Source organism: Populus alba, chromosome 4 (assembly GCF_005239225.2).
Source record: "Populus alba chromosome 4, ASM523922v2, whole genome shotgun sequence".
Lineage (NCBI taxonomy): Eukaryota > Viridiplantae > Streptophyta > Magnoliopsida > Malpighiales > Salicaceae > Populus > Populus alba.
In genome coordinates, this window is record NC_133287.1 from 8,440,207 (window position 1) to 8,454,865 (window position 14,659).

Genomic DNA, 14,659 nt, shown 5'->3' on the forward strand with positions numbered 1-14,659 from the left:
TCTCATCTCCTTAGTTCTTGCATGTACATGTAAGGTGGAGAAATCTAATTTTGGCTCCTTAGTTCTTGCATGTACATGTAAGGTGGAGAAATCTAATTTTGGAAACCAAAACTTGATATAGACAATGCCACTAGCCAACTGCTCATCCTTTTCTTTTCACTCCTCACCTAACCTTACCCAACAAAATCAGTATAACTCATAATATTTTTTTTTAAAATAATTTTTTTTATTTTTAAAAACTTATTTCTGACATTAACATATAAAGTATCTGAAAATAAAAAATATTATTAATTTTAAAAATATAAAAATACTAGCTGTTTTTTATTTTTTATTTATTTTGCATCCAAATCCACAATTTACCATGACATTTCATCAAACCAACACCGTCTTCAAATCTCGCGTCTCAACATCCCTCACCCTCCTAAAATCAGCCCATAAACTCTCTCGCACTCCCCAAACTCGAAAGTCCCAGATCCTCTCAAGCCTTGATATCAAACCCTAACCCCCTTCTTGAACCAAAACATAGCCATGGACTCCACCCCAGTCCCACAACATCTCCCCTTTAAATCCTCTTCCTCTTCTTCAGCCTCCAAGCTCCCCATCAAACGCAAAACACCTGATTCTCTCCACCACCACCTCCTCTCTCCAAAACTTGAAACTTCCTCCACCACCACACCAACCACCACAAACCCAGATGCAATCTCCACTCCCACCACTAATTCTGAATCAAAGCCGCCTCCTTTTAAGTTCCACAGAATCTGGTCCGAGCCTGATGAAATCAGCTTCCTTCAAGGCCTTCTCTCTTCATCCTCTCAAGGCCTCTCATTTCCTAAAGACTTGCCCTTTTTTTATGACAGATTCTCCAATTCAATGTCACAACCTTACACAAAATCTCAGCTTTCTGAGAAAATGAGAAGGCTGCGTAAGAAGTTTCGCAGTACGTCTTCGCGCCTTGCTCGTAATGGGTTCAATTTTTCATTGTTATCGCCTCATGATCGTTCTCTTTTTGATCTCTCTAACCAGCTTTGGAGCCCTGAATTTGCTTCAAGCTCGCCTTTTGGAGGTAATAAGAGTACATGTAGTAATAGTAATGGTAATTTTGATGGTAATGTGAGTAGTGTTCGTCCTGATAATGTTAAAAGGACGAAACTGGATGAGGATTTGGTGGGTATTAAAGGTAGTTTTTTGCCGGTTTTTGCTTTGCCTTGCGAAAATGTAGATGCGAGTAATGAATTGAATGATCTGGAGTCGTTGGATTTGGATGAATTTGATGATGGGTATGTTGTGAAAATGAGGGAAGGCAATGTGGGGTGGGAGGTGGATAAGGGGGTGAGTGGATGTGTAGGTGGCTGCGGTGGTGTGGCAGTAAAGAGTGTGGCTAAGAGTGTTCTAAATGTGTTTGACGAGTGCGTAAAGGAGGTCAAGAAGGTTGTACTTAAAGAGAGGTTGGATAGTTCTATGGAAGGGAAGAAGGAGAAGGATTTTCAAAGGAGGTGGAGGGAGCAAAGAGTAGCTGAGTTTGATGTTTTGGCTCTTCGGTTGAGGTTGCTTCTTGACAATTCTGCTAAATAGGCAATGACTTTGTTGACTTGTGAGTAGATTTCCTTGTGCATTCTCTAATGCAGGCTTCTTTTTTTTTTAATTTATATTTTTGTAACTAGTTACATGTAATTATTTACGGGAAATTAAGGTAACGAGAGTTCATTCATTCCTATCATATGATTGTGCTAGTTGTCTCTGATAAAAATAATTTCCCCTGTTCCTCTTTGTTGGTTACTAATCTTGCATTATGCGGTTCATGTAAATTCAGCGAGTCTTACAATTTATTTGAGATTGGCTTGTTTCCATATCTTTAATTGCTATAAACTAGATGCCAGGTATTGTCCCATTGCCACCCCACAGAGAAGGACCAAATCATTCACGGGAGAACCTGCAATAGTGAGGCTACGAGCTTGAAACTCTTACCCGTGTATTCTGTAGAAAATTTAGGAAGTCATCTGCTTAAGTTCAAGCTCGAGGAAGCATCTAGAGTCTTCATTGAACAGGAGAGAAGCAATTTTTTTCCACCGGTGATCCATGAGTTCAAACTAGTTCGAACCAGTGATGCTTCATTTTGATGTTGAAGTAGTTAGCATGCTTCAAATTGAACCAAGTCATAAAGAGTAACTGAAGAGTCAGCTAATCAGATGTTAAAGTGGTTCGCATGCTCGAAATGGAACTTAGCATTGGTTCTTACTGTGATGGTTTCACCACTTAATGGAGCTTTCTGATCAATTGATCAACAAATAGGCTTGAAATTTAGTTAATTGGAAACTGGTAACCTTTTCACGATTGTTACAAACAGTTTAATTATGTGTTTGGACCGTTTGGTAGCGCGTTTCAACCTGCGTTTCGTTAAATTTTGAATTTTTTTTTTTTTAAAATTGAGTTCGGTTTGTACTTTTTGGATCGTTTTGATGTGCTAATGTCAAAAATGATTTTTAAAAAATGAAAAAACATCATTGGCATATATTTCAGCACGAAAAGCTATTTGAAAAGCAACCACTACCACACTACCAAACACACTCGATCTGCTTGGGAAGGATGCGATATTGTTGTTAAAGGAGAACAGTATCCTTTGGAGCTTCAGCTATATGTTTCATCTGTCAAATAGCAATGTAGGCAGCTTCCCAGTGTAGCGAAAACACACAGCCCATGAAACAGGTAAATGAACCGTAGCTCAATTTGCATGTTTTCTGATTTCCTACTGAACTCTATTTTTCTGCAGGCAGGAGAAAAAATACCCCATGAAAATGTGAGGGTAGAGGTTTCTACTTTCTGCACCGCTGAAAACACTAATATCAGCTAGAAATCGGTCGGCTAAAACTCACGAATCTTTACTTAGATATGGTTTCTGTTTGGAGCGTTGATATTCTTTTTTTAAAGTGTTTTTTTGTGTAATATATGAAGTAATATTTTTTTTATTCTTAAAAAATTATTTTTAATATTAGTAATAATATAAAATATATAAAAAATTTAATTTTTAATAAAAATAAATATGATTTTATACTGTTTTCTAAACAGCTTCATGAAAGCTGAAAAAGACCTCCGACGCGTACTGTACTGTACCTCCATGGATATTTGTTCCGTGTGTGATTATAGTTATGTTTTGCTTGGTAGTTTTTCAATCTCATGCACAGATTCATCCTGTAGCAGCAGCAGTATAATACAACTTGGATTTTGTATTTTTAAAACAATCTTAAAAATATTTATTTTTTTTATTTTAAATTAATATTTTTTTGATTATTTTAATGCACTCATATCAAAAAATAATTTTTTAAAATTAAAAAATATTATTTTAATATATTTTCAAATAAAAACAATTTTAAAAATAATTATAATAACACTTCTAAACATCCTTTTATGTTATCCTTTTATGTTATAATATGACATTTTTTGTTGAAAATAAGTACTGGTTCAGGAGAGTTGATATATGATATACATGGATTTTAGGACATTCTTGTATTTGTCTATCTTTAGCTTGAGTTAAACTTTGTTTTTATTTTTATTTTATTATTTTAAATTAATTTTATTTGATATTTTTAGATTGTTTTAATATATTGATATATTATACATGGATTTTATGACATTCTTGGTTTTGTCCTTGAGTCCAATCTTGTTTTTAATTTTATTTTTATTATTTTAAATTAATTTTATTTAATGTTTTTGAATTATTTTAATATGTTGATATTAAAAATATATTTTAAAAAATAAAAATTATTATTTACCGCTATCACTTGGAAAACCTCAATTTAGTTTTAAACCAATACACTCATTTTCAGTTTAATTACCAAACCTATAGATTTTATCAATCTGGTCCCAAACATTTCAAAAACCTAAAATGGTAATGCTCATTGACCTTTTCATCAAATCAAATGCTTTTTAGCGTAAAAAAAATATGCAAATTAGACTTGAACTTGACAAAAGAGAACGATTAATAAATATATAAAACTTATGATATTTAATTAATAAATCCTATAAATTTAGGATGTAATTGACAATAAATATATAGGTTTGGGACTAAATCGAGATTGCCTTTATTTTTTTCAATTATTAAATTATGCGAGAGAAAGTTGTATTCAATAAACATCCTAGTTTTCCTGCTTATACCGTGTCTCTCTGCCAGCAGAGTAGTGTTTAAAAACCCGGGTTATAAAACCCGGCCTGATCTAGTTGGCGGCCTGGCAGCTAAACTGGTATGGTTTAATAAAAAGACCGGTTAGGACAACAGCTTGGTAAAACCCGGTTAATCTGGTGGGTCAACCCATGATCCAAGTGAACTCAAACGAGATCCGGTGTTTTTTTTTTTTTAATGTGGGGTTTAAAACCCATTAATATATATATATTCTATATTTCCAATAAAAATATTATGTTTTTTCAATGTATTTTAAATACTTCAACTTAAATGGATAATATAATATATTTTCAATACTGGATTTGAAGTCTTTTCGTATATATACTTTATGTTCCTATGAAAAAAATTAAGTTTTTTCAATGTGAGATTTGAAACCTATTAGTATATATACTCTATATTCTTAAGAAAAAAGTTATATATTTTTAATGTAGGATTTGAAACTCATTAGTATATATATTTTATACTCTCTAAAAAAAATTATTTCTTTAATATAAAATAAAAAAAATTTTAGTTTAAATACTTTAACTTAAAAGTTTAACATAATATTTTTTTAATATAAAATAAAAAACTTTTTAAAATATTCTTTTAAATTTTATTATTTACAATATCTATATCTTATATTTACATATATTTTTTCTTAATTTTTTTTATATAAAATGTTAAGTTTTTTAAGGTTAATCTAAATTAACTCGGGTTAACCTATAAAATCTAAAATCGGTTTTTTAACCGTGTCAACTCTGGCCGGTTTAGCAACTATATTAAAAACTAGACGACTCCACCCAGTTCTGCTCCACAGTACTGCCACCTCAGCTGCTCCTTCCTCACTCTCTTCCTCAATCACCCTGTAAGTCTCTCTCTCTCATTTCCTTTGAATCAATCCATCGAGTAATCGCTGCCTAATTTTTCAACTCTCTTGTTTTAATTTGGATTGTTATTTATTTTGTTGATAGATTGATCGATCATTTGATGGGAAGTTTCAAGAAAAAGGAAGAAGAAAAGCTTAGATTTTGTATAGATAGAGGCGGAACGTTTACCGATGTGTATGCGGAAATTCCAGGCAAGAGTGATGGTAGGGATTTGAAACTGTTATCTGTTGATCCGGCGAATTATGAGGATGCTCCGGTGGAAGGGATTAGGAGGATTCTTGAGGAGTATACAGGAGAGAAGATTCCCAGAACCTCCAAAATCCCCACGAATAAGATTGAGTGGATTAGGATGGGGACCACTGTAGCTACCAATGCCTTGTTGGAGAGAAAAGGGGAGAGGATTGCTTTGTGTGTCACTCGAGGGTTTAAGGATTTGTTGCAGATTGGTAATCAGGCTCGTCCGAATATCTTTGATCTTACGGTTTCGAAACCCTCCAACCTTTATGAGGAGGTTATTGAGGTTGATGAGAGAGTTCAGCTTGTTGTTAATGAGAGTGGGGATGATGGTTTGGGTTCGGTGGTTAAAGGGGTGTCGGGTGAGCTTGTGAGGGTTGTGAAGCCGGTTGATGAACAAGGTTTGAAGCCTTTGTTGAAGGGGTTGTTGGAGAGAGGGATTAGTTGTTTGGCTGTTGTGTTGATGCATTCTTATACGTTTCCGCAACATGAATTGGCTGTGGAAAAGCTTGCTGTTGATTTGGGTTTTCGACATGTTTCTTTGTCTTCTTCTTTGACTCCCATGGTTCGAGCTGTTCCTCGGGGGTTAACTGCTAGCGTGGATGCGTACTTAACCCCAGTTATCAAGGATTATTTGTCAGGTTTTATGTCAAAATTTGATGAAGGGTTGGGTAAGGTGAATGTTTTGTTTATGCAATCGGATGGAGGGCTTGCACCGGAAAATAGGTTTTCAGGACACAAAGCTGTTTTGTCTGGTCCTGCAGGTGGAGTTGTTGGTTATTCGCAGACACTTTTTGGGCTTGAAACAGAGAAGCCCCTTATTGGGTTTGATATGGGTGGTACATCTACGGATGTGAGCCGTTATGCTGGGAGTTATGAACATGTCCTTGAAACCCAGATTTCCGGTGCCATTATTCAAGCACCTCAACTTGACATAAGCACTGTTGCTGCTGGTGGTGGATCAAAGTTGAAGTTCCAGTTTGGAGCTTTCCGGGTAGGACCAGAATCAGTGGGTGCTCATCCAGGCCCAGTTTGTTATCGTAAAGGTGGGGAATTGGCAGTTACCGATGCCAATCTCGTTCTAGGATTTGTCATTCCTGATCATTTTCCATCCATTTTTGGCCCCAACGAAGATCAGCCTTTAGATATCAAGGCAACAAGGGAAGAATTTGAGAAGCTTGCCAATCAAATAAACTCCTATAGGAAGAGCCAAGATTCATCTGCTAAGGACATGACTGTGGAAGAGATTGCACTGGGATTTGTGAATGTTGCAAATGAGACAATGTGCCGTCCGATACGGCAGTTGACAGAGATGAAGGGCCATGAAACAAGGAACCATGCTCTTGCTTGCTTTGGAGGTGCTGGCCCACAGCATGCTTGTGCTATTGCCAGGTCGTTGGGCATGAAAGAAGTACTTGTTCACAGATTCTGTGGGATCTTGAGTGCGTATGGCATGGGCTTGGCAGATGTTGTTGAAGAGGCACAAGAGCCATATTCTGCTGTTTATGGCCCTGATTCCATCTTGGAGGCTTCCCATAGAGAAGATACGTTACTGAAGCAGGTAAGGCAGAAGCTACAGGAGCAAGGGTTCAGAGAGGAGAACATTACAACAGAAACATATTTAAACTTGCGGTATGAGGGCACGGATACTGCCATCATGGTAAAGAAACATGTCAGTGAAGATGGGTCAGGGTCCGACTATGCAGTGGAGTTTGTGAAGCTATTCCAGCAGGAGTACGGATTCAAGCTACAGAATAGGAATATTCTTATATGTGACGTCAGAGTTCGTGGTATTGGAGTCACTAACATACTGAAGCCACAAGTACTGGAACCCACTTCTGGTACCCTGGAAGTGGAAGGCCACTATATGGTTTACTTTGGGAATGGGTGGCTTGATACACCTCTATACAAGCTTGATGATCTGGGTTGTGGACATATCATACCTGGCCCTGCAATCATCATGAATGGAAATAGCACGGTGGTAGTGGAACCCCAATGCAAAGCTATCATAACGATACATGGAAACATCAAAATTGAAATTGAGTCTAACATGAGCACGGTGAAAATAGCCGAAAAAGTCGCAGATGTTGTGCAGCTCTCAATTTTCAATCACAGATTTATGGGAATAGCTGAACAAATGGGACGGACGCTACAGCGAACTTCCATATCAACAAATATCAAGGAAAGGCTAGATTTCTCTTGTGCTCTCTTTGGCCCTGATGGGGGACTAGTTGCTAATGCCCCCCATGTCCCTGTGCATCTTGGAGCCATGTCCAGTACTGTTCGGTGGCAGCTCAATTATTGGGGAGAAAATTTGAATGAAGGTGATGTTTTGGTCACCAACCATCCTAGTGCCGGAGGTAGCCATCTTCCTGACATAACTGTCATCACACCTGTGTTTGATAATGGTAAGCTGGTTTTTTTTGTTGCAAGTAGAGGACATCACGCAGAGATTGGGGGTATTACTCCTGGAAGCATGCCCCCCTTTTCAAAGGCAATATGGGAAGAAGGAGCTGCAATTAAAGCATTTAAGCTTGTAGAAAAGGGGATTTTTCAGGAAGAAGGAATTGTTAACCTTCTCCAGTTTCCTGGTTCTGATGAATCAGCTCATAAAATCCCTGGAACTCGCCGGCTTCAAGACAATTTATCAGACCTACATGCACAAGTAGCTGCAAACCAGAGAGGCATCTCCCTTATCAAAGAATTGATTGAGCAGTATGGTTTGGAAACTGTTCAGGCCTATATGACCTATGTACAGCTAAATGCCAGAAGAAAGCAGTGAGGGGAAATGCTCAAATCAGTTGCTGCTAGAGTTTCATCCCAGTCAGACAAGTTTGGAGAGAATAATAATGTAACTATAGAAGAAGAAGATAGCATGGATGATGGCTCTGTCATACATCTGAAACTAACTATTGATTCTAATAAAGGGGAAGCATTTTTCGATTTTAGTGGGACAAGCCCTGAGGTGTATGGGAATTGGAACGCACCAGAAGCAGTAACAGCTGCTGCAGTCATATACTGCCTTCGCTGTTTGGTGGATGTTGATATTCCTCTCAACCAAGGTTGTTTAGCCCCGGTTGGAATCCATATTCCTAAAGGCTCATTCCTCTCTCCAAGTGACAAGGCTGCAGTTGTTGGAGGTAATGTTCTCACATCTCAGAGGGTAACAGATGTTGTACTTACTGCCTTTCAGGCCTGTGCTTGTTCTCAGGGTTGCATGAATAATCTCACTTTTGGGGATAATACTTTTGGCTATTATGAAACAATTGGAGGTGGAAGTGGTGCTGGTCCTCGCTGGGATGGGACAAGTGGAGTCCAGTGCCATATGACCAATACCCGTATGACTGATCCAGAGATTTTTGAGCAAAGGTATCCTGTTCTTTTGCATAAGTTCGGACTAAGAGAGAACAGTGGAGGATCTGGGCTTCATAAAGGGGGTGATGGGCTTGTAAGAGAGATAGAGTTCAGGCGGCCAGTTGTAGTGAGTATTCTTTCAGAAAGGCGTGTGCATGCACCAAAAGGTCTGAAGGGGGGAAAAGATGGGGCTCGCGGGGCCAATTACCTAATTACCAAAGATAAACGGAGAATTTACCTTGGAGGTAAGAAACACAGTTTGAGGTGCAGGCAGGGGAGTTCTTTGAGATTTTAACTCCTGGAGGTGGTGGGTGGGGTTCATGTTGATTTTCTGGTACAAACTGCTGCCTTGAGGTGGTTGTGGTGGGTGGTGGGTGGATTTGTTGTTGGTTTCTCCGATGCTGCATTAAGATGCCTGTTCTGAGTGCTATGACTGCATCAAGAGCAGTTGGTGCTATGAAACTTGCTGTAGTTGCTGTATCAGCTGATGCTGCATAGCTTGCAGTATTGCCCAGTTTGCTACAGGTTGATTCCATTGCTGTTTCTGCTTTGATCCCGGTTTTGCAGCTCCATTGCTTTTGCAACATTCTGGCAAAAAAGAACTGATGCCTCAGGAGTTTTCTTATTTCCTTGGGCATGAGTTTTGTTTTTTTTCTTAAACTTGCTATTGTTTTTTTCTCTCCTAGATAGTGATACTCCAGACTGTTATATTGGGTGGTTATGAAATGTTCTCAAATGCACAAATGAAATAATTCATCGTTTAGTATGTTCCCTTTCTTCCTGCAATATCTTGATGTTCATCTTCTCATCAAAGCAAAAACTACCCAAACCTTCTCATCAAAAAACTACCAAAACACTTGTCTTCCTGCAATATCTTGATGTTCTATCTTCCATCAATGCAAAAAACCACCATAACCACCAAAACCTTCTCCCTCCAAAACACTTGCCTTTGATAGATTTTGTTTTCCAAATTAACATTTGGCGTCATTTGTGGATTTGTTGATTGATTAACTTTGCTGTCTGCCTATGCCAGGTCAAAAGCTATATGACCAATTTGAGATTCACCAATCTGAAACTGAGCTGTCCTGTTGTAAACCCACCATGGTCCATGGAGGAGCTAACTAATAGTTATAGAACTTGCAATTGTTTACCTTGAAATTTTAGTGTACAATTGCAGTTCCTATGACCAATTAGTTGTCTCTGGAGTGGTAATCAGTAACATTTGTTTGCCCTTTTTCATGTCATTCAAGCACGGTCGATTTTTGCATTCTCTGGAGTCAACACCAGAACCTTAATCAGAAAAGTAGAGATGAAGGTTTTTGGCATCAGAGTCTCGTAAAATTTGGGGTTTTAATTTTTCAAACTGCTAGATCACAGTGGTTTTGAATCAAAACGCCGCCCAAGATGGGCTCTTGCTCTGATAAAATCACACCATTTAAGCTAACTTTCTGATCGATGGCTCCTTTTTCCCAGCTACATTTTTAGATTTTCAGGAATTAGGAGGAAGCAATAAACAAATGCTGTGCCTCATCTAATTTCTTCACATGGCATGTTTCATTCGCTCAAGAAAAGAGAGGAAAAGGGTTCTAATTTTTGAATCAAAGGAGGAATATTGGTTTTTGGGATCTAATTTTTTAGATTTGATTAGCCCCAATTTTGCAGTAGCATCTTATGGCCACATCCTTTTCTTGACTGCTCTCTTCCATTCAATCATTTCCATGTGTTCTGGTCCTTGTGGCCTTTTGGGGAGCTTAGAAAATAATCCCCATTTACTTCTTTTTCTCTTCCCTTTTCATGATAGCCAAGTCTTGTAGGAGAGGGACGGTGGGGCTTAAACTCCATTTCAAGCGTGGAAAAGGCCACCTCTTTTTGCTACTTCCTAGGCTTTCTTTCCTTTGTGCCTCTAAAAAGTTAATCTTAAATTGAAGCCTAACAAACCAACTCTATTGGATTCTGAAGAGGCCCCATAAGAAATGCAACATACCACTTGTATCTGTAAAAACTTGAAACTGAAAAGGATTTTATTCCCAAAAGAGTTGAAATTTAGGGAAACAAAGTTAAAAAAAAGTCATGGTTTGTTCTATTATTCACATAGTTGTTAAATCCAACCCAACAAGTTAATTCAGAGATTTATTTTCTGTAACTTGGTTCAGGTTGTGTTTTATATCAAATAATATTAAAATTGACATAGTCAAACTTAATTAACTTAATAGGTCAATTCACAACTTAATTGAATTAAAATCGAGGATAACTTTGATTTGATTTTAAAAAAAAATCTATGAACAACTTTGTTTTTATATTTGATTTAAGTTGAATCCAAGTTAACTTAGATCCATTTAATAATCTTGGTCTCAATAATTAATTAGCAATTAACCAAAATAAACAAAAAGCTTAAAATTGTTGTTCTAGAGACATTAGAGAGAAAAGCTAAAACATATGAAAAAATCATTAATTCATGTCTTTGAAAAAACTGTAGCTTGACTGTCTTTTACGGGTAAAATTAACTTTTTTCTTTGGTTCATTTGTTATTTTGAATTGTTAAAGGGTGTCTTCATCTTTTCATTAATATTTTACACAAATATCTTGTCGCCCTTAAAAATAAATAATCAGTTAATTATGATTTAAAATCTTTTTTGACATTTCATATTTTTGATACAGTGTAATTATTATATTACCCTTAGATTTAAGTTTTTTTAAGCTTGACCTAAGCAGCTAATTTGTAAGAGCATCTCCAACCAGAAAAGGCAAATGAAAAGACAAAGTTAAAAAAGATGTCCTTTTAGCTTTTGTTTCTTTAATTGAGCATTCCAACACAGCAGCCATCAGGAAAGCTAAAATGGCTCTTTAAATTGAGAAAAGCTATTTCCTACATGTTTCTGTAGAAATAGCCAAAAAGAAAGAGACGTTGCCAACGGCTATTTTTTTTTTTATAGCTGTTAGTCAACAGTATTTTTTTTGAAAAAAAAAAGAAGGAAAGAAACTTGTTTTTTGTTTTTTTTAAATCTTGTATTGTGCCTCACTTTTCTCTCAAATTTTAAAAAAACAAGAATGAATTATTCTCTAGTTAATTAATAGTATCAGTTGTGTTAATTAGCTGAAATTAAAATGTATGTTTATTTAAAAGCTTTTTATATTTTCTCTTTAATATCTCTTGATTTTTGTAGATTTTTTTGTTTGTTAATTTTGATATTTTTATAAATTACTCATATTAATTATATAATTAATAACATCATAATTATATATATTAAAATATTTAAATTAGTTACATAATTTATATAAAAATGGAATTTAACATGAAATATATTTAAAATATAAATGCTTTTTCTAAAATAGCTTTTAACCATTGGAATGCACATAATCAAAAAACTATATTTCTACTATTCAAAAAACCATTTTATCAATTTAGCTTCTCAATTTGACTTTTTGCATTGGAGATGCTCTAATTGCAAAATGGTTTTTTTCTGTAATTAATGCTTCGACAATTGAGGCCAGGGTGATATTTTTAAAAGGAAAAAAAGTTGAAAAGTTGCTGTTTTGCACATATCAACTGCCCTTAGAGTAACGTGTGCGGCTGCATACAATGGTAAAAAAATAATTCTTTCGCATCATTCAATTTTGTCTCAAACCTTTTTTTTTCTTATATGCGATGCATTGTACTCATTAGACCTTCAGTGCATTGCCGACACGTTTTAAAAAATAAAAAATAAAATCAACTTTTAAAGTTATGGGGCTTAAGCATCAGGGCAATTTGGGTTTTTGCTTAATGTCAATTATAATTAAAAAAATATATATTTTTTTAATTTCATTTCATCAATGTTTAATTGGTTACAGAAATAGACTCCATAGATATTGTTTCTTGTTTTGTTTGGGTTATTATGGTCTTTGAAAAAAATCTATTTTATGATTGGAAACTTGATTTTGCGACCAATTATTCTTTATTATATAAATAAAAAATTATTTAAAAAAGCTAATAAAACTTATATAAATTCGAGCCGCCTGTAACTGTGATGATCTAATATGTCATTACCTCAATGCTTTAAAAAATATAATATATTTTTTATATAAATTAATTTCATGGTTTTCTGGTCAGCTATATTTTCTTTAAAACCAATTAATTTATATAGGTAAGTTTTTTTTTAATAGTGCAGTCCAAAATTCACGCGGGCAAAGAATTATGTCAAAGAATTTCAAAATTTTACCTGTTTCCCGAGTTTAATATATATATATAAAGGTTTTCGTGCTTTTAGTGTGTTTATTATATATGGAGAGAGTATTAAAACGGGTACCGTTCTGGGCGGCAGAATGAGAGCGATTTAGTAGATATCAAAAGAAAGGAAGAAAGAGAACTGCATTTGTGCGCCCCTTTCTTTGACACCATGCTGAATGGATTTGACCCAAGAAAAGACTGTACAACGAAACCCGTAAAGGCTGTCTTACAGTACAATATCAAATTCTTATCAATATTGCCTCCGTTTTCCTCGTGGGATTCTCGCAACCTAAACACAAACAAAATATCATTGCGTGCGTGCGTGGCTTGTGAATTATTTTTTAAAATATTTTTTATTTAAAAATTAATTAAATATATTTTTTATTTTTAAAAATTATTTTTGACATCAAAACGATTTAAAATTATATAAAAATTAAATAAAAAATAAAAAATTTTAATAAAAATATGTTGAACTACATAGCCAAATATACCCCAAAGTAAAAAGCTACTTTAAGGGGTTCTTTGAGATTGTGGTTATGGTTCAAAGTATTTTTTGCTTAAAAAATATTATTTTTAATATATTTTTTATTTTTAAAAAAATTATTTTAAGATTAATTATCAAAACGATATATACCTATATATATATATACTAAATTATTAAAAAAAAATTTAAAAATTTGAAGAGAACGCGGTTGTTAACCGCGTTCCAAACAGAGCCTAAAATACAGTAATTAAGCATGTATGATTCAACTTGCTCACAAATAGGATACGGTTGACCTAGCCCTAGTCAAGGCAAGTTTTTTTAAAAAAATAATGTGTAATTTACTTAGTTTGACCTGTTAATCTCGTCGAAACTCAATTTGATTTTATTTTTTAAATAAATCTTCAAATAATGTTATTTTAATATCATTTAAATTTTTTTTTGAAATGATATTATTTTAAAAATTAACTCGGTTTAATTCATGAATCCATGACTCCATAATAATGTAATGAAATCTGATTTTTTTTTCCCATCATCTTTTCTTTTAAAGAAAGGGAAGGTTTTCTTTTCTTCTTCCTTTTCCTCTTGTAACTCACCTACCCATTCTACTGCCTCCGAACTCCAAATCACTCAATTTCACGGTCACGAGTGACATCATAACATAGAGATTTTTGCTATTAATGTTTTAAATAATTGTAGACCAGGCATGTTTCACATTTTATATAAATTTATATGTTTTTTAATTTGATGGTCCGAGATATTATTATACAAGTTGATCAAATCCCTTTTTTTCTTTGCTGTAAGAAAAATATCCAAATTAAAAATAAAATAAACATAAAAACTAATTCTTCTGGTTTCAACTTAATATATATAAAAATAATGTTTGTAGATGTCAAAGATTATAAATATAAAATAAATTGAATAGTCAATAAACTAGATTCCTTGATCGGATTGTAGAATGAAGTGATGATGTCATAAGTTGATGATTATAAGGGTGGTCTTCGTTAATCCTATGGGGTGGGGCCCTTAAAAGTTAATAAATTGCTGATTAGCATGAGGCAACCTAAAATCTTCCATGTTGATTGGGGTGGGGTCTCTGAGGACTCTATGGGGCCTCCGGGTGGGCTCCACAACCAGCAACTAAATATTTAAAAATAAAATGACCCTCGTTCGTATCGGATCGGATCTTCTTATATTCCCCATTTACCCCTCACAGCTTCGTCAAATTACAAAAATGGGATTGGCAAATATTGGTGATGGGCGGAAAATAAAAATAAAAAAGGAATTTCATTCTTTCTTTCTTTCTTTCTCTGCTGTTGTTGTTGACAAGTATCGGATAAGGA

At 34.9% G+C, this 14,659-nt stretch overlaps 2 protein-coding genes across 3 annotated transcripts; both read left to right on the plus strand.

Moving 5' to 3' along the window:
- The first annotated feature begins 386 nt into the window (after positions 1–386).
- Positions 387–2,405, plus strand: LOC118049237 (uncharacterized). 2 transcript variants are annotated; one of them, XM_035059194.2, is made up of 2 exons: positions 387–1,591; positions 1,878–2,405. In XM_035059194.2, exon 1 carries the CDS (start codon positions 529–531, stop codon positions 1,570–1,572), a length of 1,044 nt encoding a protein of 347 aa, XP_034915085.1. In that variant the 5' UTR covers positions 387–528; the 3' UTR covers positions 1,573–1,591; positions 1,878–2,405. The 2 variants fall into 2 exon arrangements, with proteins under 2 accessions (XP_034915085.1, XP_034915076.1); XM_035059185.2 differs by having other exon boundaries at positions 1,871–2,404.
- A 2,520-nt stretch (positions 2,406–4,925) lies between these two features.
- LOC118048782 (5-oxoprolinase 1) lies at positions 4,926–9,256 on the plus strand. The gene is given in 3 exon segments (XM_035058586.2): positions 4,926–5,018; positions 5,125–8,878; positions 8,881–9,256. Coding segments are annotated over 2 exon segments (3,813 nt in total). The 5' UTR covers positions 4,926–5,018; positions 5,125–5,140; the 3' UTR covers positions 8,956–9,256.
- Positions 9,257–14,659: the final 5,403 nt, after the last annotated feature.

Bases quoted from the DNA above. Each gene is read 5' to 3' on its own strand.
- LOC118049237 (XM_035059194.2), top strand. From the start codon at position 529: ATGGACTCCACCCCAGTCCCACAACATCTCCCCTTTAAATCCTCTTCC.